Source organism: Syzygium oleosum, unplaced genomic scaffold (assembly GCF_021117445.2).
Source record: "Syzygium oleosum isolate NSW1041296 unplaced genomic scaffold, Sole_v2.1 Sole_v2.08, whole genome shotgun sequence".
Taxonomy (NCBI): domain Eukaryota; kingdom Viridiplantae; phylum Streptophyta; class Magnoliopsida; order Myrtales; family Myrtaceae; genus Syzygium; species Syzygium oleosum.
The window spans coordinates 6198965-6215544 of NW_026607492.1; the positions used below are offsets into that span (position 1 = coordinate 6198965).

At 41.7% G+C, this 16580-nt stretch overlaps 1 protein-coding gene across 1 annotated transcript in view; it reads left to right on the forward strand.

Annotated features, from left to right (window-relative positions):
• LOC115684087 (protein SHI RELATED SEQUENCE 1-like) overlaps positions 1 to 5240 on the forward strand; it is a 48149-nt gene extending 42909 nt beyond the window's left edge. Inside the window, exons 2-3 of the mRNA XM_030608791.2 lie at positions 2874 to 3835; positions 4502 to 5240. Of these exons, the coding sequence (XP_030464651.1) occupies positions 3160 to 3835; positions 4502 to 4911 (1086 nt within the window). The 5' untranslated portion in view covers positions 2874 to 3159 and the 3' untranslated portion in view covers positions 4912 to 5240. The remainder of the gene's footprint in view (positions 1 to 2873; positions 3836 to 4501) is intronic.
• The last annotated feature ends 11340 nt before the right edge of the window (positions 5241 to 16580 follow it).

Here is a 16580-nt window from a genome sequence, read left to right on the forward strand (position 1 = left end):
CCATCACCTCCACTCCACCGGCCTCCATACGAGCCACACGATACAATCGCCAACGTTTCCAATGCCTCCACAGAATAAGGTTGGGCAACCATTTATGGCCACCTCAAGCTCCCTCGGCCTTCATTGAGAGATAGAGGGAGGTGCGTGGAGCAATAGAGATGATTCAAATGTAAGACTAAAACTGAAGGATTCTAATCATGCATAGAGGAACAAATTTTAGGCACAATTAGAATCAAATGCGGAAAACAGAATTGAAGATAAACTGACCTTCAGCCATTGTTCAACTTTACATTCGTCGAAATTCCACGGTAGTTCGACGTTAATTTGAGAGCGATTACGGGCGCACTCTACTAACCCAATCCCCTCACGTACTGATGGTGTATTACCAAATGAGAGGGTTTGCGTTAGACCTTGTGTATACCCTTATGGAATGAACGTTCATCTTTATAAACCGCTTCCCATCAAGGCGGTTACTGAAGAGAGCGGTTGTCACTGAAGGGGTACGAAGCGTGGAAAAACCGTATGTGGATAACCGTCACTTAAAAGAGAAAACGTGGGTCAAACCCAATGGATAAGTTTTTATTTCAAAAACTATATCCCTAAATGTGGGATCACATTATAAATATAACATCAAAGACTGAGTGGATTGAGCGGTAATGGAGGCACAATGCAGGTGTGGTGGCGGCACAAGAGTAAGAGGAGAGAAAGTGAGATAAGAGAGATTCGGATTATGTCTAGGTTCGAGGGTAAATCCCTATAATAATAGGGACATCTCGGTTATTGTGAGATTACTGCAACTTGGTCCTCCACTTGCAGAGAATTGATGTCCTAACTAATTTACACCTTGTTAATTATTAAGGTGCACACATAACATTATCGAGTGATGCATGAAATCCCACATTGGATAACCGAGATGGGAGATGGAGCAGTTAATGAATCTAATCTAGTTGCTAATATCTCAACTCCCTAAACTTATGAGTAAAAGTTGATCGAACTACATGTCAACAAACTCAAACCCTAGCTCCCTCAACGTGGGGGACTTGACGATACTCTCGACAAAGTACACTTGAACAGGTGACAAAAATGGTCTCGTCAAGCTTTGTATTTTTTACTTATCGTTCGATTTCCTAAACCAACCAAAGAATGAGAAAACCGGGCGACACCAAACATTTACTTTACCCCAGAGAAAAGGGAAGACAACAAAAGGAGGGGGAGAAGGTGGCGCTGTGTTCCCCTCTCCGACCGCAACACATAATACGCCCCAGATCATTGTTCACATGTCCCATGAAAATGCGCCTCTTTTTCGCTGCACAAATTACTCTACTCTACTCTACTCTCTCTCTCTCTCTCTCTCTCTCTCTCTCTCTCTCTCTCTCTCTCTCTGTGTACCTCAGTAATTGAACATGCATCAAAAGCAGAAACCACATTCAAAAGACCAAAAGAAAACCCACACACACGCACCAAGCAAGAACAGAACAAAAAGGAAAATAGAAGAAGAAGAAGAAGAAGATGGGTGTCATTTTCGTTGAGAAACGAAAGAGAATTCTAGCAGCAACCTAGGAACATCCCTCCCTCCACATCTTCATTGGCAAACATTAAGAAACACTGATGCTATTGATAGAACCCAATGACGTAAACTCTTTTTTTGTCCTCAACTTGCAAGCAATATGGTGAGCTGAAGCAGCTGATGTCATTAAGCAAAACAGCTTCTCATGAATTCCTAGTACTTGATTTTCTGTGTAAGTATCGTCGATGGATGTTCATAACTTTATATACATATAGTATGTTCTTAATGTTGCAGTCACGTGGCGATGCAACTTCTTAAAGTAGTTGTAAGTTATGTAAAATTGGCTCTAAAGCTTGCAAAGAATTACGGTGCAACAGGAAAGTCGTCGCCAAACTACTCCCCGGGCACTTTTCGTTTACCCACGTTCATAGAGGTGAGATGGGCAGCAAGTAAAACCATGACAGGAGAACCTCGTAGAGAAAATGAATTGATACCTATAAATGTTTCATGACTTTTTTTATTTTATTTATTTTTTTTGGTAAGGATGTTTCATGATTTTTTGGCTAATTATAAATGCTAAAATTATATGAACAAGTTAAACTCATTTTATAAAAAGGCCATGTTAACAAATGTCCAAGGTTACTTATAAATCATATTTAATGAGAAACCGTTTGGTCGTCAAAATATTATTAGAAATAATAAGTGCCTTTAGACATTACAAATTGTTTTATTTGATCATAACATAGTTGTCTTAGGGACATTTTTGGACATTTTTGCTCACAAATTGCTGACAAAAACACAGGCGGTAAAATAAATCATTTTTGGCGAAGTAGCTGATAAAACAAGCAGGATCGGAGTTTCTTTCTCTCTCTTTTCTTTCAGGGGTCACCACAAAAATAAAAAGGTAGCGGGTTTTCCGGTGCAAAGATGCAAAAAGCTGGCACACGACACGTGGCGCCAAACCGTCCGTCGGATTGGAATGAGAGTGTCGTCCGAAATCGTAGTTGGAGATTAGAAACATGAAATCCGTAGCCAACGCGAGAGAGAGAAAGAGAGAGCGAAAGAGAGAGACAGAGACAGATTTTGGCTCTCTCACACTTGCTCGCTCTCACCCCAAAAAGAGCTCAATCACCTGCAACAAAACCAGAAGACACAGAGGAGAGAGGGAGAGAGAGGGTTTGTGTGCTGTGTGTGTATGTGTTTGATGGATATGTCGAGACTTAAATGGAGGTAGCAGGAGATTGCAGATACTGAGAGGGGAGAGAGAGAGAGAGAGGAGGGACGACCCATGGCGGCGTCGCAGGGCGAGAGAGAGCTGTAAATTCCATGGCCCTTTAATGCAAAGAGTAGAGAGGCAGAAGAAAAGGGAGAACAGCGAAATGAATTGAAGGCTCTGCCACAGAATCGTCCGACGTGTGTCTCGCGAAAAAACCCATCAGCAATTACGCACACCCAACTCCCTCTTACCATTATAATCCATTAAGCCTCGCTAACACAAACAACACCCATTTGAACTGTGTTTGAATTCTCCATCTTCTAGGGTTTTTCGACTTGTGGAAGAGGAAGGAGGAGGAAGATAGGAGGATCGTGTGCTCTGATATGGATTTGAATTCCCGGTCGGAATCAAGATTTGCCCGGTCAATAGTCGCGAAATGGCTGGGTTCATTCCACTAGGAGGAGGAGGAGGAGGAGGAGCTGCTAGATCAGCAGCAGGAGAAGGAGGAGGAGATCAGCAGATCAACCACCCACAAGCCACGGCCGCTACCGAGATTCCTTGGTTCTGGTACTCAAGAAGCAACGCGGACGACGTCGGGACGTCTTCGGCTTACAAGGGTTTGGAGCTATGGCATCAAAACCAACCGCAAACCCAACCACAGCTACACTTCTTCTCGCAGCAGCAGCAGGATCTCTACGCGTCGGCCGCGGGCCTCGGGGTGGGGCCAAGCGGAGGCGGCGGCGGCAGCGGTAGAGCCTCGATCAACGTGTTCTCCGACGAGAGCTCGAGATCGGGAGGAGGCTTCACGACATCGACCTCGGCGGCGACAACAGGCGGGGGGGTGAGAGGGGGAATCAGTTGCCAGGACTGCGGCAACCAGGCCAAGAAGGACTGCCCGCACCTCCGCTGCCGGACCTGCTGCAAGAGCCGCGGGTTTGAGTGCTCGACCCACGTGAAGAGCACGTGGGTCCCTGCGGCGAAGCGGCGGGAGCGGCAGCAGCAGCTCGCCGCCCTGAAGGAGCACCATCACCACCACCCGGAGCAGCGGCTGCAGCTTCGAGGCGAGGCCCCGAAACGGCAGAGGGATGATCACGGGAGGCCTAACACCTCAGGTATATATATGTGTACATGTCCATGCGTGTGTTTGTGTGTGCGCTTCTTCTTCTGTGACTCTGGGCAAGAGAATTAGTCAACTGTTTCGGCTTTCGGGATCACTCTCTGCAGAAAAGAGCAGGATGTAGAGAGTCAGAGATTTAGTGGGCTTGAGTTGAGATAAAGAACATGTTTTTAGTTATTATTATTACTTTTAGTACCCAACGAGCAAAGGATCGTATCATTTGCGTGTGCGGTGATCGACCTCCATGAGAAATCTGAAACCCCATCATTCTCTTTTCTTGGGTTTTTTCTTTTTTTTTTGCCTTATCTGTTTCCCTTTTCCAACATACTGTTATTTAGTATTCCTGACGATTGGTTTGACAGAAAGGAAAGCGCGCTCTCTCTCTCTCTCTCTCTCTCTCTGTCTCTGGGAGAGTGTCTGTGCTGATTTATATATTTGTCCCTAGTCTATGCGTGTATTCTTCATCATGCTATTTTTCATATCTGTGACAAAGGATTTTCTAGGTGAATTCCATTCCATTGCAGAAGCAGAAAGTTGTGGTTCTTTTGTCAAAACAAAGCTCGTGAATTTTTTCGCGTGTGATAAAGATATAAACGATATATATTGTGTCATATATATGCGCTGACCGTACCATTGATCTTTTCTTTGTCCTGATCTCTAGGGTTGGAGTTAGTCGGCAGCTTCCCAGCCGAGGTGAGCTCTCCGGCGGTGTTCCGGTGCGTGAAAGTGAGCTCCGTCGACGACCCCGACGAGCAGTTCGCGTATCAGACAGCTGTGAACATCGGAGGTCACGTCTTCAGAGGGATTCTTTATGATCATGGACCCGATCACCCCGCTTACACCAATGTGGCCGCCGGAGACTCTTCTTCCGGTGGTGGTGGTGGAGGACTAGTTCAGCCTCTCGACCTCATAACTGCTGCAGCCACCGCGGCCGCATCCCCCATCACCAATGCCGAGAGTGTGCACGTGCCATCCGCGACGGCACCGTTCTTCGACACGTCTTCTTTGTACCCGCCTCCGATCAGCACATACATGGCCGGTACGCAATTCTTCCCACACCCAAGATCTTGACACAAACATCACATTCGTTGCATTATAACTCTTAGTCATAACCCTCTCTTCTCTTCTTTCACTCTCTCTCTCCCTCTCAATATGAAAGGAGGCAAAATCTTTGAGAGAATGTCATTGCTGTTGTAGTAGAAGTAGGAGTAGTATGGTAGCTCATCATTTCACAAATCCGTTTGAAAGAAGGGTAGAGAGAGAGAGAGAGAGAGAGAGAGAGAGAGAGAGAGAGAGAGAGAATGTGGAAGACATAGGTTTTGGTTACGATCTTTTGTTTTTCTTCTCCTTCTTGGGAATCATTGAATCTTTGTACGAGATAACTTCAATTGTTTGTGCTCTCTCTCTCTCTCTCCCCCCGTCTTTTTTGTTGTATTTGCTTTTGGATGTTGTGGCCTTTCCATTCTTGGGTCGATCTTGATTACATGTTATGGGTTGGTTCTTGGAGTTCGAAACTCTTTGCATGCGCCTTTCTTTCCTCGTTTACCGGTATGGTTGTCGATCTCACATGGGGAAAGAACATCTTTTTGTCGTTGTGGGGGTATGGGGTTGTCCCAATTTATTATTTGCATGTGTTGCTGGTTTCGAATGAATGTGATGGATCTTTACTCAAAGTGACCCTCGTGTATCCCCCGAAATCCAAAAAAGATTTGAATGCACTAACTTCTTATAATATATCGCCAAATTTTCAAGCCATTCTCAAGAACAAATACCTTGTTCTTTCGTTGTGAGTTTGTCCCACGTTGTCTATGGTCTTTAGTTATGATTGGCCATGGATAGATGTTGCTGGTTCTTGCATGAAGGTCATTTGCTTACACTTGGATTCTCGATGCACCAATAGAGATTGGGCAGGTTTTGTATGATACTGACTTGGCACGGAACAAAGAGTTTTGACCTAATCTGCAATTATATAGTAGCAAGCTTCTTCCCTTCGAAAAGGAAAATTAGAAAAAGACCACATGAAAACTTACTCAATTCGATGTATGAACTGTTATCCAACACGAATGCTCGAGCAAAGCACTCGTACCAGGTTCTGGTTTCGCAATCCCTAGGAGATAGAGAGAAGAAAAACTTAAACTATGTATAAATCGTTAGTTTATTGTTTTTAGTACGTACACTCTCCTTTTGATGATTTGATTTGACTTAATACTAGGGCTTCTTGAATACTGACACCTCGAGTTACTCCCTCCAATTTTTTTTTTATATTGTATCTCAGTATTGCTGTTGTACGGGCCTTAATTAAGCCAACTTGGGAATTATATATGGATTCTTGTAAATGACTCTATTCACCTATTAAGATAAGGGTAATGTTCTGGCCGGGAAATGAAAACAAGATCACGGTATATGTCTTTTGAAATCGATGTCAAATACCCATTTATAATCTCAAGGATCGTGTTATGGGGTGACCTTAGGACATTTTTTCAGCTTAGGGAACTTAGTAAGCATGCATTAGAGTAATTCATTTCTTAAACGATTAATTACATGTAATACGAGAGCGGTCAATATGTTGAACATCTTGTCTTTGATCAATTACCTATTAAGTGACTCTAGGACATTTGTTAACAAAGTTCTAATTTTAGAGCGATTTATCATCATCTTGATCCTGCAAATTATAAGGATCCATATTTTCTCTCTCACCTTTCTCCTTAATTTGTCTTTCGAGGGCATATGGCCCTTTCTTTGTCGTCCGCCATCTCTCTGTCGCCCCCCTCTTTCCCTCACCATTATAATCTGATCATGTATCTTTCTGAATTGTCCTTAACCATATGAAATCAAAATACAAGTTGGTAGCTGTAGTATATCAAACCAAGCTGCGATGTCGATTTGGTTTTCCAAACCACATCGCATTAGGTCGCTGTCGTTAATTCGGGGATTACTCTAGTATTTTTCTTAATGGATGCGGTAATTTTGCGCATGATTTGTGAATTATAACTGCCCTAGTGTATCACGTTAGCAATTATTGTACAAGGGCTAAAAGTCTAAGGTTTTGGTGTCGACATGCATTGTTTTTTGGATTGATATAGGGTGGCTTATTAGTTTCACCTTCATAATTCCCATGGAAAAGGGAAAGCACACGAATGATGAATCAAAAGATTCATTCTCTCCAAAGTTTATTATCGTGAAAGAGGGAACAATGCCAATATCTCAAAGACATAATGCAATTGCAAGAGTTTTGTAAAAATTTTGAAGAACATGATGCATTCATTTCCTGTGTTATCTCCGGGCGATACCTCTAGGGTTTCCTCTTCCATATTCTTCATTCTATTTCATGTTGTGCTAACTCGGAGCCATATTTTGTTTTCACTTACTAAACATGCTTAACAAAAATTGAAAATAAAATTTGAAATGGTATTCTTGATATTGGAAATAACAATCGAAGAAAAGAAAAAATTCTAAAACCAAACGATTCACAAATCTTCATTAGAAAACAAAACGCAGCGAACAATGACATAGTAAGACCAATGAGAGTTTCATTGACCAATGAATTAGGGTAGAATGTAGGTGTCATCATGTGCGAGTCTCGTGCCTATCTAGCGTAACTAGGGTGTGCCTAGGAGGATAATGTTTTGACATGACAGTACATTGCTATGAGGACAAATAATTATTGTTGAGACTCAGCTTCCAGAAGTTTTGGTAGGTTTATGACTCTGATTGAAACAATAGTTTGTCCAATATTTCACTGAAGGACCACCCATCAAGATAGGTTGAATGGAGTTTGATAATTTGTGCGCAATTATGCAGCAGAATTCATTCATGAAGGTCCATATGATCGATAAATGTCAGCTTTATGCGTTATAGCCACCGCAACACTTGACCACCAAGTAGACTTTCTAGCAGTGAGCTGTAAAGTTTATTAGGTACAAAAGACCCTAGATTTCACACACACACACACGCAGGGATCAAATGGTTTCGTCTTTATGGCTGTATGCTCTGCTGTTATCTGATGAATCGTAGAGATTGATTTTGTTTTGTTTTGTTTCGTTTCGTTTTTTCTTTCAATATAAGGGAGGATGGTGCTTGAGAGGAAGGTATAGATATGATATGAGCGAGGTGGAGAGCTGCTAGCTTAGTTAGATGTGCATTCATGCTTCAATTGATCCGACGTATTGCAACTTTGATATGACTATAATTCAATAACCTTTTTGGGGGCTCAATATCTATGGAAAATCATGTTTTTACCAGTTTAAACCATAATGGATAAGCTTAAAGTAGGAGGATCAATAGAGTGTAAAATGGGAAGTTTGGCTTTCGTGGGATAATTACCAAGAAAATCCCTAAACCTATTATACGGATATCAATTTAATTCTAAACTTTTCAATTTAGCGAACTTAGTCCTAAATCTTTTTGACGATTTGCCAATATTTATGAAAAATCATGTATTGCAAAAAAAAAATTTACTTTTTTTCTTTTTTCTTTTTACTTTTTTCCTTATTTCCCTCCACCAGTCCACGACCTCGACGAAGGTCGTCGGCCACAGGGAAGGGCCGGGACACCCTCGCCGAATCTAGGGGAGGGCATCACTATGGCTGGAAAGGGATTCGGGTGTGGGCCATGACGCCCTCTCCCAATGCTGGCCCACAGTGAAAGAAAAAAAGAAAGAAGAGAAAAGAAATAAATAAATTTATTGAAATTTACAAATTTTAAAAAAATTACAAAAATTGTCCATGTCAATACCGCCGGTGTAGACTAGGATGATTGGTGTTTACATCAGCAATTTCCGATCAAAATTGACCGGAAAGACTACATTATCAAATCGTTAAAAGCTTTAGAACTAAATTAGCTAAATCAAAAGTTTGCAACTGAATTGGCTGTCAAAAGTTTTTTGGTAATTTTCTTCGTCTTTTGGTCTTAGTTAGCCCTATGCCATTCATTTCCACAAATTTAATTGGATTTTGGTAAAATAATTAAACATAACCATGACACAGTATTTGTTAAAGGTGAGTACCAGCTTATAGACCCCCTAACGATAAATATTTATTTTTTTATCGATATCCTGACATTAAAAGTCTGATGAGAGCAAATTAAGCGATTTTGAGGATAGATCTGATTATGCTAATTTAAATAATTACAATGATCGAATTGAGAATCATGTAGCATATATATACATCCAAGTACACTGACTGTACTGTTATTGAACCTATCCTTGAGAATCCAACCCTAGACGCAAGAGGGCTCCTCTTTCATTAAAATCCACTTGGCCAGTTCACAGAAAAAAGAGTTACCTCAATTGACAAATTGAAATGAATCTGCAATGTGTAGCCCATCATGACTCTTAAATCGACAGTGACTATGCAAGTTTACACGTGGCAACCAGTTGAGGATATTGAGAGTCTAGGAGAATTCATAGTAGTTTCATCAGTACCTGCAACCAGCAAACTAGTCTCTGCATAATTGATTTGGTTGTAGGAGTTGTATATCGTAGAGTCGTGTCCTACTCCAATATGACTCTTGGATTGGTCAATAATCATCATACTAACATCATCTAAGTTTAAGTTTACCTCAAAAAAAGCAGAACCCCAGAAAAAACCCTAGCCATCCATCATCGCCTAGCCACCCTCCCTCTATGTTCCCATTCTCTCGCCACTCCTCTCTGCTTCCCCCCTCTGCAGCACCGCCCTTTGCCCGTAAATTGCTGCCGTGACACCTTCGACCGCTTCGCCCCGCCAGATCGGCCACTTACCGTCACTGCCTATCTCTCTTCCTCCACACAAGAATCGCCTCTCTTATCACTCCCTCTCTGTGTGGCATCAATCCCAGTGGATTCACTCGTCGATCTGGGATCTAGGTAGGGGCAGTCGTTGGTCGGTCATGGCCCTCGTCCAAATTGTGGGCCTTTGTGGGTCTCAGCCGCGCCGCCTAGATCGGCTTGGATCTACCCAGATCTATCCAAGTATAGGCAGTCCGACCAATGAGGGGCTAGTTAGGAGGGAATTTCGAAAACATGACACTTACATGTACTTGAGAATTTGTTCCCTTGAATGTTTGGTAGATCAATAAGTACCTTATAGTAGCATTGAGGCATGGTTACATCTTAAAGCTCATTGCTCAGTGCCGAATTAGTTTTGGTGTTCTCATCTCGCTTCAAATACAAAAATCTTGATTGTTTGATAAGTTTCATGATGATTTTTTCCAACAATCCTATTGGACAAAGAAACTTTAAATTAACTAAACAAGCACTTGATCAACCAACTGTGATTATTCATCATTGGAGGGAAGAAGCAACTTATAAATTAGTGGCACGTGTTATTGGGTGCGCACATTTTGGACTGAAGATATGAAACTTGGTGGATGCATAAATCCCACTTGTGATAGCAAGAGAATATTTTGGAGTGTCTCTAGGATGCTATTTTTAAGTTGCATTTAATGTTTTTCGAAAATTCCAAAAGATAAGAACTGGTATATTTCAATGTCCTATTATGCGTGAAGGACACTCCAATAAATTGTCCAGAGGACTTCAATTGCAACAAAAAGAATATGATCTGGAATATACATCATTACCTCCTGTTTCCAAGACAAGAGTAGTGAAAGCTATTTGAATTATTACCCATACGATGTTGATGTGCACGAGCGAGAACGAAACCACTTGCGTAGTACACACTCTGGGGGGCATCCTGTGCATGTGAGTCGGTATATTTCAACCCTCAGATCACTTAGGTTTCACATTGAATCCACAATCTTAAAGTGTTCGAATGTATTGGGCTCACATGCATTGAGATCACCTAAAAAATTTTCTTTATTGTCTCGGATTGAGTTGATGTGTCCGAGTGCGGTATCTACAAATTAAGATTATACACATGATAAAGTAAATGAAAAAAAAAACAAAATAAGTGAAAAATAGCTTTTCTCAAAGCAATTAGTCGTTAAATATGTGCAGTGTATATTAATTTATTTAAATGAATTGATAAGCCATTCAATTTTTATGAGGGCTTGTATTCTTTCTCCGGAGTTAAAAAGAAATTAAATTTTACTGGAGATTGCTGTTAGTAGATTTGTCATTGAGTGTATCCGTAATCAACTACTATATTTTACTTATGTCGTTCCATTGTGGACAGGAAATAAAATAAAAAGAAAAAGAAAAAATATATATAAAGCAATGGGCTAGCACTAAGTAAATTTATCTACCTATTATTGAAAAAAAAAACTTTGTTAATAGTTTATAGTACTTGATCATGATATTATTTAAGTTACCTATTTTTCGGTGTGTGTCTATAAGCTAAAACAAATAACTTCAATTTGACCAGTCGGACGAAAATAATAGCATGTTAATGTATCACGTGATATAAGTGTTGCGTAATAAAACTTAAAGTAGGGTTAGGGCTTGGGTTAAGGATTAGGATTAGAGCTAGGGTTAGAGTGGGGTCATGGCTTTAACCAATAAAGCTGGCATATCCCAACAATACCATCGAGCAGCTAATTCTACAAGTTTCTCGAGAGCCCTTTGACGTTTCCAAACCAAGCATCCCATGTTCTGCTTATATGTGTATATATACACACTATGCAAAAACTTGCTTCAATTGGATTAGATATACACATGCAGCGCATGCACATATGTACATGAAAATAACCTGATATTTACTTGAATGAGTTGCATATTCCGAAAAGAAACCGTGAATGCCATTGTGTACGCACATGGACTTGTGGGGCTGCTTCATACCGTTCATCAATGGCTGAGATGAAGAGCGAAGGAGATCAAAAGATTATATATGATCGCAGCCAGAGACGGTGGACAAGAAAAGGGAGGAAAAGATTTGAGAACCTTTGCTCGTGTTGATGAACTTCTGCCCTATTGTTTTGTTCTGATTATGTACATAGATATGCTCACTCTCGATCTCCTTTATGGGTCGTGTGAACAATAATTGTGATTCTCGCAGGGCCATTGCGTGGTGCCCATTCCTGCAAGTCTCTTTCTTCCCGTGCAGCAAAAGAACCAGAAGAGGAAAAATTACAAATAGGGAAAGAGAAGTGCTGAGAAAATCAACATGGCAATTGGAAGCTATTTTAAATTTCAGTATTAGATGAACAGAACACCTCTTGTAGTATAATAATCATCATTAGTATAACCAGCTCATGTCGTTAATGTTGATCCAAGCCCTAATTACGTCTCTCTCGCATTGATTAGCATTTTTCGTAGAAGAAATAGAGTTCCACAAAGCTCACACAAATTTACGGCACCCACAAAGAGTTTCCAGATGGACACAACTTTTGATCTCAGATTTTCTTCCTTCCAATGGAGACAAAACGCTATTGTTTTTTCAAAAAATCGAGTATGTATGGATCGACACTAAAAACTCATGTGAACTTCTTCTCAGGAGATATAGAGCGTCCGACCATGCATTCGGAATGTGAACCTTGAGCGGGTGCATGATTGGGGTCAACACAACTACTTCTTCGTTTCTTGCTTCTGGCATCGATCCTGGTAGGCATCTAGTCTTAGGCAAGTACTTTGACTGCACCCGTTCTTAGATAGACCAAGTCAATCATAACCGTTGATAATGTAAATTTCATGCGGGTCCCACATAATTCAATACTTATGTTTGCACCCGATCCCTGGTCCATTCACGGTCTTGCCAATTTATCGGTCCACCTGTCTTGACCAAGCCGAGGCCACTCAAGAGGGTCGATCCCGCTAAGGCTTTCAGCCTCGGGCTTCCACGCGCTTCAATCCGAGTCAGGTTATAATCGGGCTTAAAGAACTCAAGACAGCACCCCATACAAATGAAAACGGTTGCGCTTTAATTAACTATAGTGAAATTTGTTGAGCGCCAGGATGCTCATATGAGAGACTAATAATGCAGCTAGTAGCTCTAGGGTTTTTTGCATTGTGGGGGTTTGTATAATGAAAGGAACAGAGAAAGCACGGCATCTTCAGCTTGAGGCAGTAGGGTGAGGCCAATAATGCAGCTGTAGTATAGGTATCTTCAGCACCACCACCACCCCCCATGGATAATACTGCAGTAAATTTTTCTCTTTTTTTCTTTTGTGCGTGTTCGTTTCTGTGGTCCCGATATGCTCGAACTAAACTGCTGTCTAAAGGATAAGCATGCTCTGGATCTCTTCTTGCTGTTAACCGAGGGTACACAAGCAGAAAGAAGTAGAGAATGATGAAGGTCCCCTTGTCCGTGTGTATGCAAAAACTGGCGTCGTCTGTAGTTCTCTGTCCTAGGAATGGCAGACTGCATCATTCTGGAGGACTGCAAAGCTTGCACCGTACTTCTGTTCTGCGTTTTGTATCTGTGCCTGCTTGTGTGTGTGCTTGCTGATATGTCTCCAAGGAAGAAGCCTTGTCCATCATCATCTCTCGTCATTGGTAGGGTTCGACTGTCCCCTGACCAAGAGTGGGAGTGATGTTCAGGATTTGTGCATTTGGAGATGCCCCTATGATGCACAAGCTGTCGCTGATTTGCAGTGTTCTTCAGAGCAGTGAAAAAGCGAAACCCTGCGTCATCAGTACAATGCCAACCGTGTATGTACATTAGTGTTTCCGTGGTGATATCCTCTAAGAGGAAAATTTCCAGGTACTTTTGGCACGGAGGACATCATTTGGGCACTTTACGGAGTATTCACAAGCCCACGGCCTTGTAATTTCAATTCATTCGTGGTGGATCCATCTGCTTTTCCTGTTTCAAGATTCGCGATAGTGATTGCTCCTAAATTCAACAACCATATTATTCAAGATCATTTAGCTTTCTCGCTCCTTTTGAGTGGAGGTTACAGTTCTGGTCAAGACCTAAATTTATGAGAGAGCATGGTGGTAATTTATGTCAAGTGAGAGAATACCACGACATATCTACCACTGAAGCCTCAACGGCGAATATCGTGAAGCATGTTCCAATGGGATGCATGTTCTAAAAATTCCGAAACCTATTACACTTATACCAATTCAATCCTAAATCTTTCAGCTCTAGCAATTTAGTCCTAAACATTTTCACATTTTGCCAATTATGTTCATCCAGCCAATTTTGGCCGAAAGTCACTGACGTGGACACCATCCATCCTACGTGGCACAGTCGGCACTAACGTTAACATTTTTAATAATATTTTTATAATTTTGTTGAATTTTTTATATCTTTTGTTCTTTTCTTTTCTTTTCTTTTTGGACTGAGGGCCAGCAAGGGTTGTCAGCCGACCCTCGTTGGTCACAGGTGAGGACCGGTGATCCTCGTCGGCACTAGGCAAGGGCATCGCGGCCCTCACCGGCTATTAGGCGAGGGGGACCCCTTGCTTAGATCTGGTGAGGGCCGCAACTGTTGATATGCACGTGTAAATTGTATTAGAGAAATCCCACGTCGAAGAATTGATGTGGTGTTTCGTAGTTATTATATCCTAGTTGATTCATAACTCAATGGCTTAAGTTTTTGAGTGAATGTGGGTATAACTGGATATGTTGATAAGCTTGGACTTGAGTTCCCTTTTAGTGATCTCCCCCTGGTGAAGGTATCAGACCTGATTAACGCCGTGGGCATTGTCGTATAGCAACACGGGCCCGATGAGCATTGATGGAGAGATATCATAAGGATACATGAATTAAGAGGGAGTAAACCTATCATTGAGCTCACACGTGAGGAAGAGATTGTTGAAATGCACGTGTAAATTGTGTTATAGAAATCTCACATCGAAGAATTACTATTTATCTTAGTTGAGATCAAGCGAGAGCACTACAACCCTAGCTTGTGGCCGGCAAGGGTTGGCTGTCAACCGCTGCCAGCCCTCAGTCCAAAAAACAAGTAAAGAAAAGAAAAGAAAATAGAAAAAAAAAACCCAAAACATTATAAAAATTCAAAAAACTATTAAAAAAATGTCAATGTCAATTCCGACCGTGCCAAATAGAACGGCCGGCGTCTATGTTAGCGATTTCTGGCCTAAATTGGCCGGATGAACTCAATTGGCAAAACCTGAAAAGATTCATGACTAAATTAGCACAATTAAAAAGTTTATGATTAAATTGGCACAAGTGCAATAGCCTTAGGACTTTTTTGGTAATTTCCCCCATTGTTAAGCATTGGACAGGTACTTTGAACTCTCTTACGATTGAAGTTAAGCTCCTAGTGGAGACGATTGCACTCGATCGCAACATTGTATTAGAGCCAAGTCACGTGCTCAAATCTTCGCGCAATCGCCCCCACATCCAACTTATTTACAGGGCTCCCCTTATTTTATGTCCCGGTCCCGACATCTAAAAACGCGATGCGGCATATTATTATACCAGAGCTAGTCAATGGACGTGCAATAGGATAAAGCCTAAAAAAAAACATTACTAGCGATAAGCGCGTCTGAGAATCTGGAATAGGTAAAGGGGTGTGGGAAAAATGAGCAACAAAAGGCTTCGGTCGCCGAATCTGGTCCAGAATCCAATGAAAGGCCCCCGGCTAAAACAACGCACGGAAAATGCTCCCCCCCTATTTCACCATCTCCAGTGGTCAAAAAAGATGAATTTTTACGTTTCTCAAGATCACGACCTCTTCTTTAATGAGCGCTAATCACCCACTAGTCTCTCTCTCTCTCTCACCTTAATTATTCTGGAGTTGGAATCCCGATGGGAGGAAGAATTCTCTCCCCTCCTGTCGATCTTGAAGCAAGAGCGGAAATCTTGACAGATCTGCGACAAATCAAGAAATGACAGAAAACGAAATGTTAATCTGACTGTCGACATATGATTGTTGCTGTTGTTTAATGTTAGTGTTAGGACGTCGTCGGGTGCGTCGAATGGGAAACGTTGACGACTTTGCATGTGCGCAAATGACCTAATCCACTAATGGGCTCTTTCATGAAAATAACAAAAAATAAAACCATTTGGGAAGCAAATGCAAGAGTGGAACCACCCATGTCACCGGTGAAAGCAAAGGTAAGAATGGCTTTTTCGGCCCTTCTTTATCCCCTTTTTCCCCTTGGAGGACGACATGTCCGTTCAGTGGCTACAAGCAAGAAACGATTCCCCACCCGAAAGTAGCAGCAACAGTCTGATATTGCCTCAGATTAGTCCTACTTTTCATCAAAATCAGGACTCTCGACAGTGAATAAAGCGAATGTAGGGTTAAACTGAAGACGCAAAGTCGGGACATTCGACGGTGAGCAGTCTCGAGAAAATAAAGGAGCGGAGACTCCATTTGAAAGTCGATTGAACCCCACAAAATCGTCTTGAACATCTGACGCTGGATGTATGGCTGCAAAATGTAATGATACGATCCAAATACACTAAACTGCATGGGGGTCGTACTTACAAACAAAAGGACCTAAATTCGCCATCAAATTCAGCTTCTAAATCATTTTACCCTACAAAAAAGAAAGTACCGGGTGAAGAATGTTTGATAACAAGTAGCAGCAGCAGCAGCTTTTGGTTTCCTTATTTGCGATTAGGAAGAAAAAACATAGGCAAAGGCAGCATAGTTGGCTTATAATGTCATAGAAGAGTGATCCACCCTCCTAACCACGGATATTACTGTTGTGACCACAAAGCGCCTATAGTGCCCCCAAAAGCAAAAGGAGAAGGTGTGCAATCGAACCACACCGACACATATGCATATATATTCAAGGAATTGAGGGAAAAAACACACAAACATGTGCTCGTTCTACGCATCTACATGCACGTGCTTCACAAGAAATGGAACTGCCCAAGGAAAGACTAAATACAGTATAAATCATTGAAACGAGAGCCAAGACACCCCCATAAACACAAAAGCAAG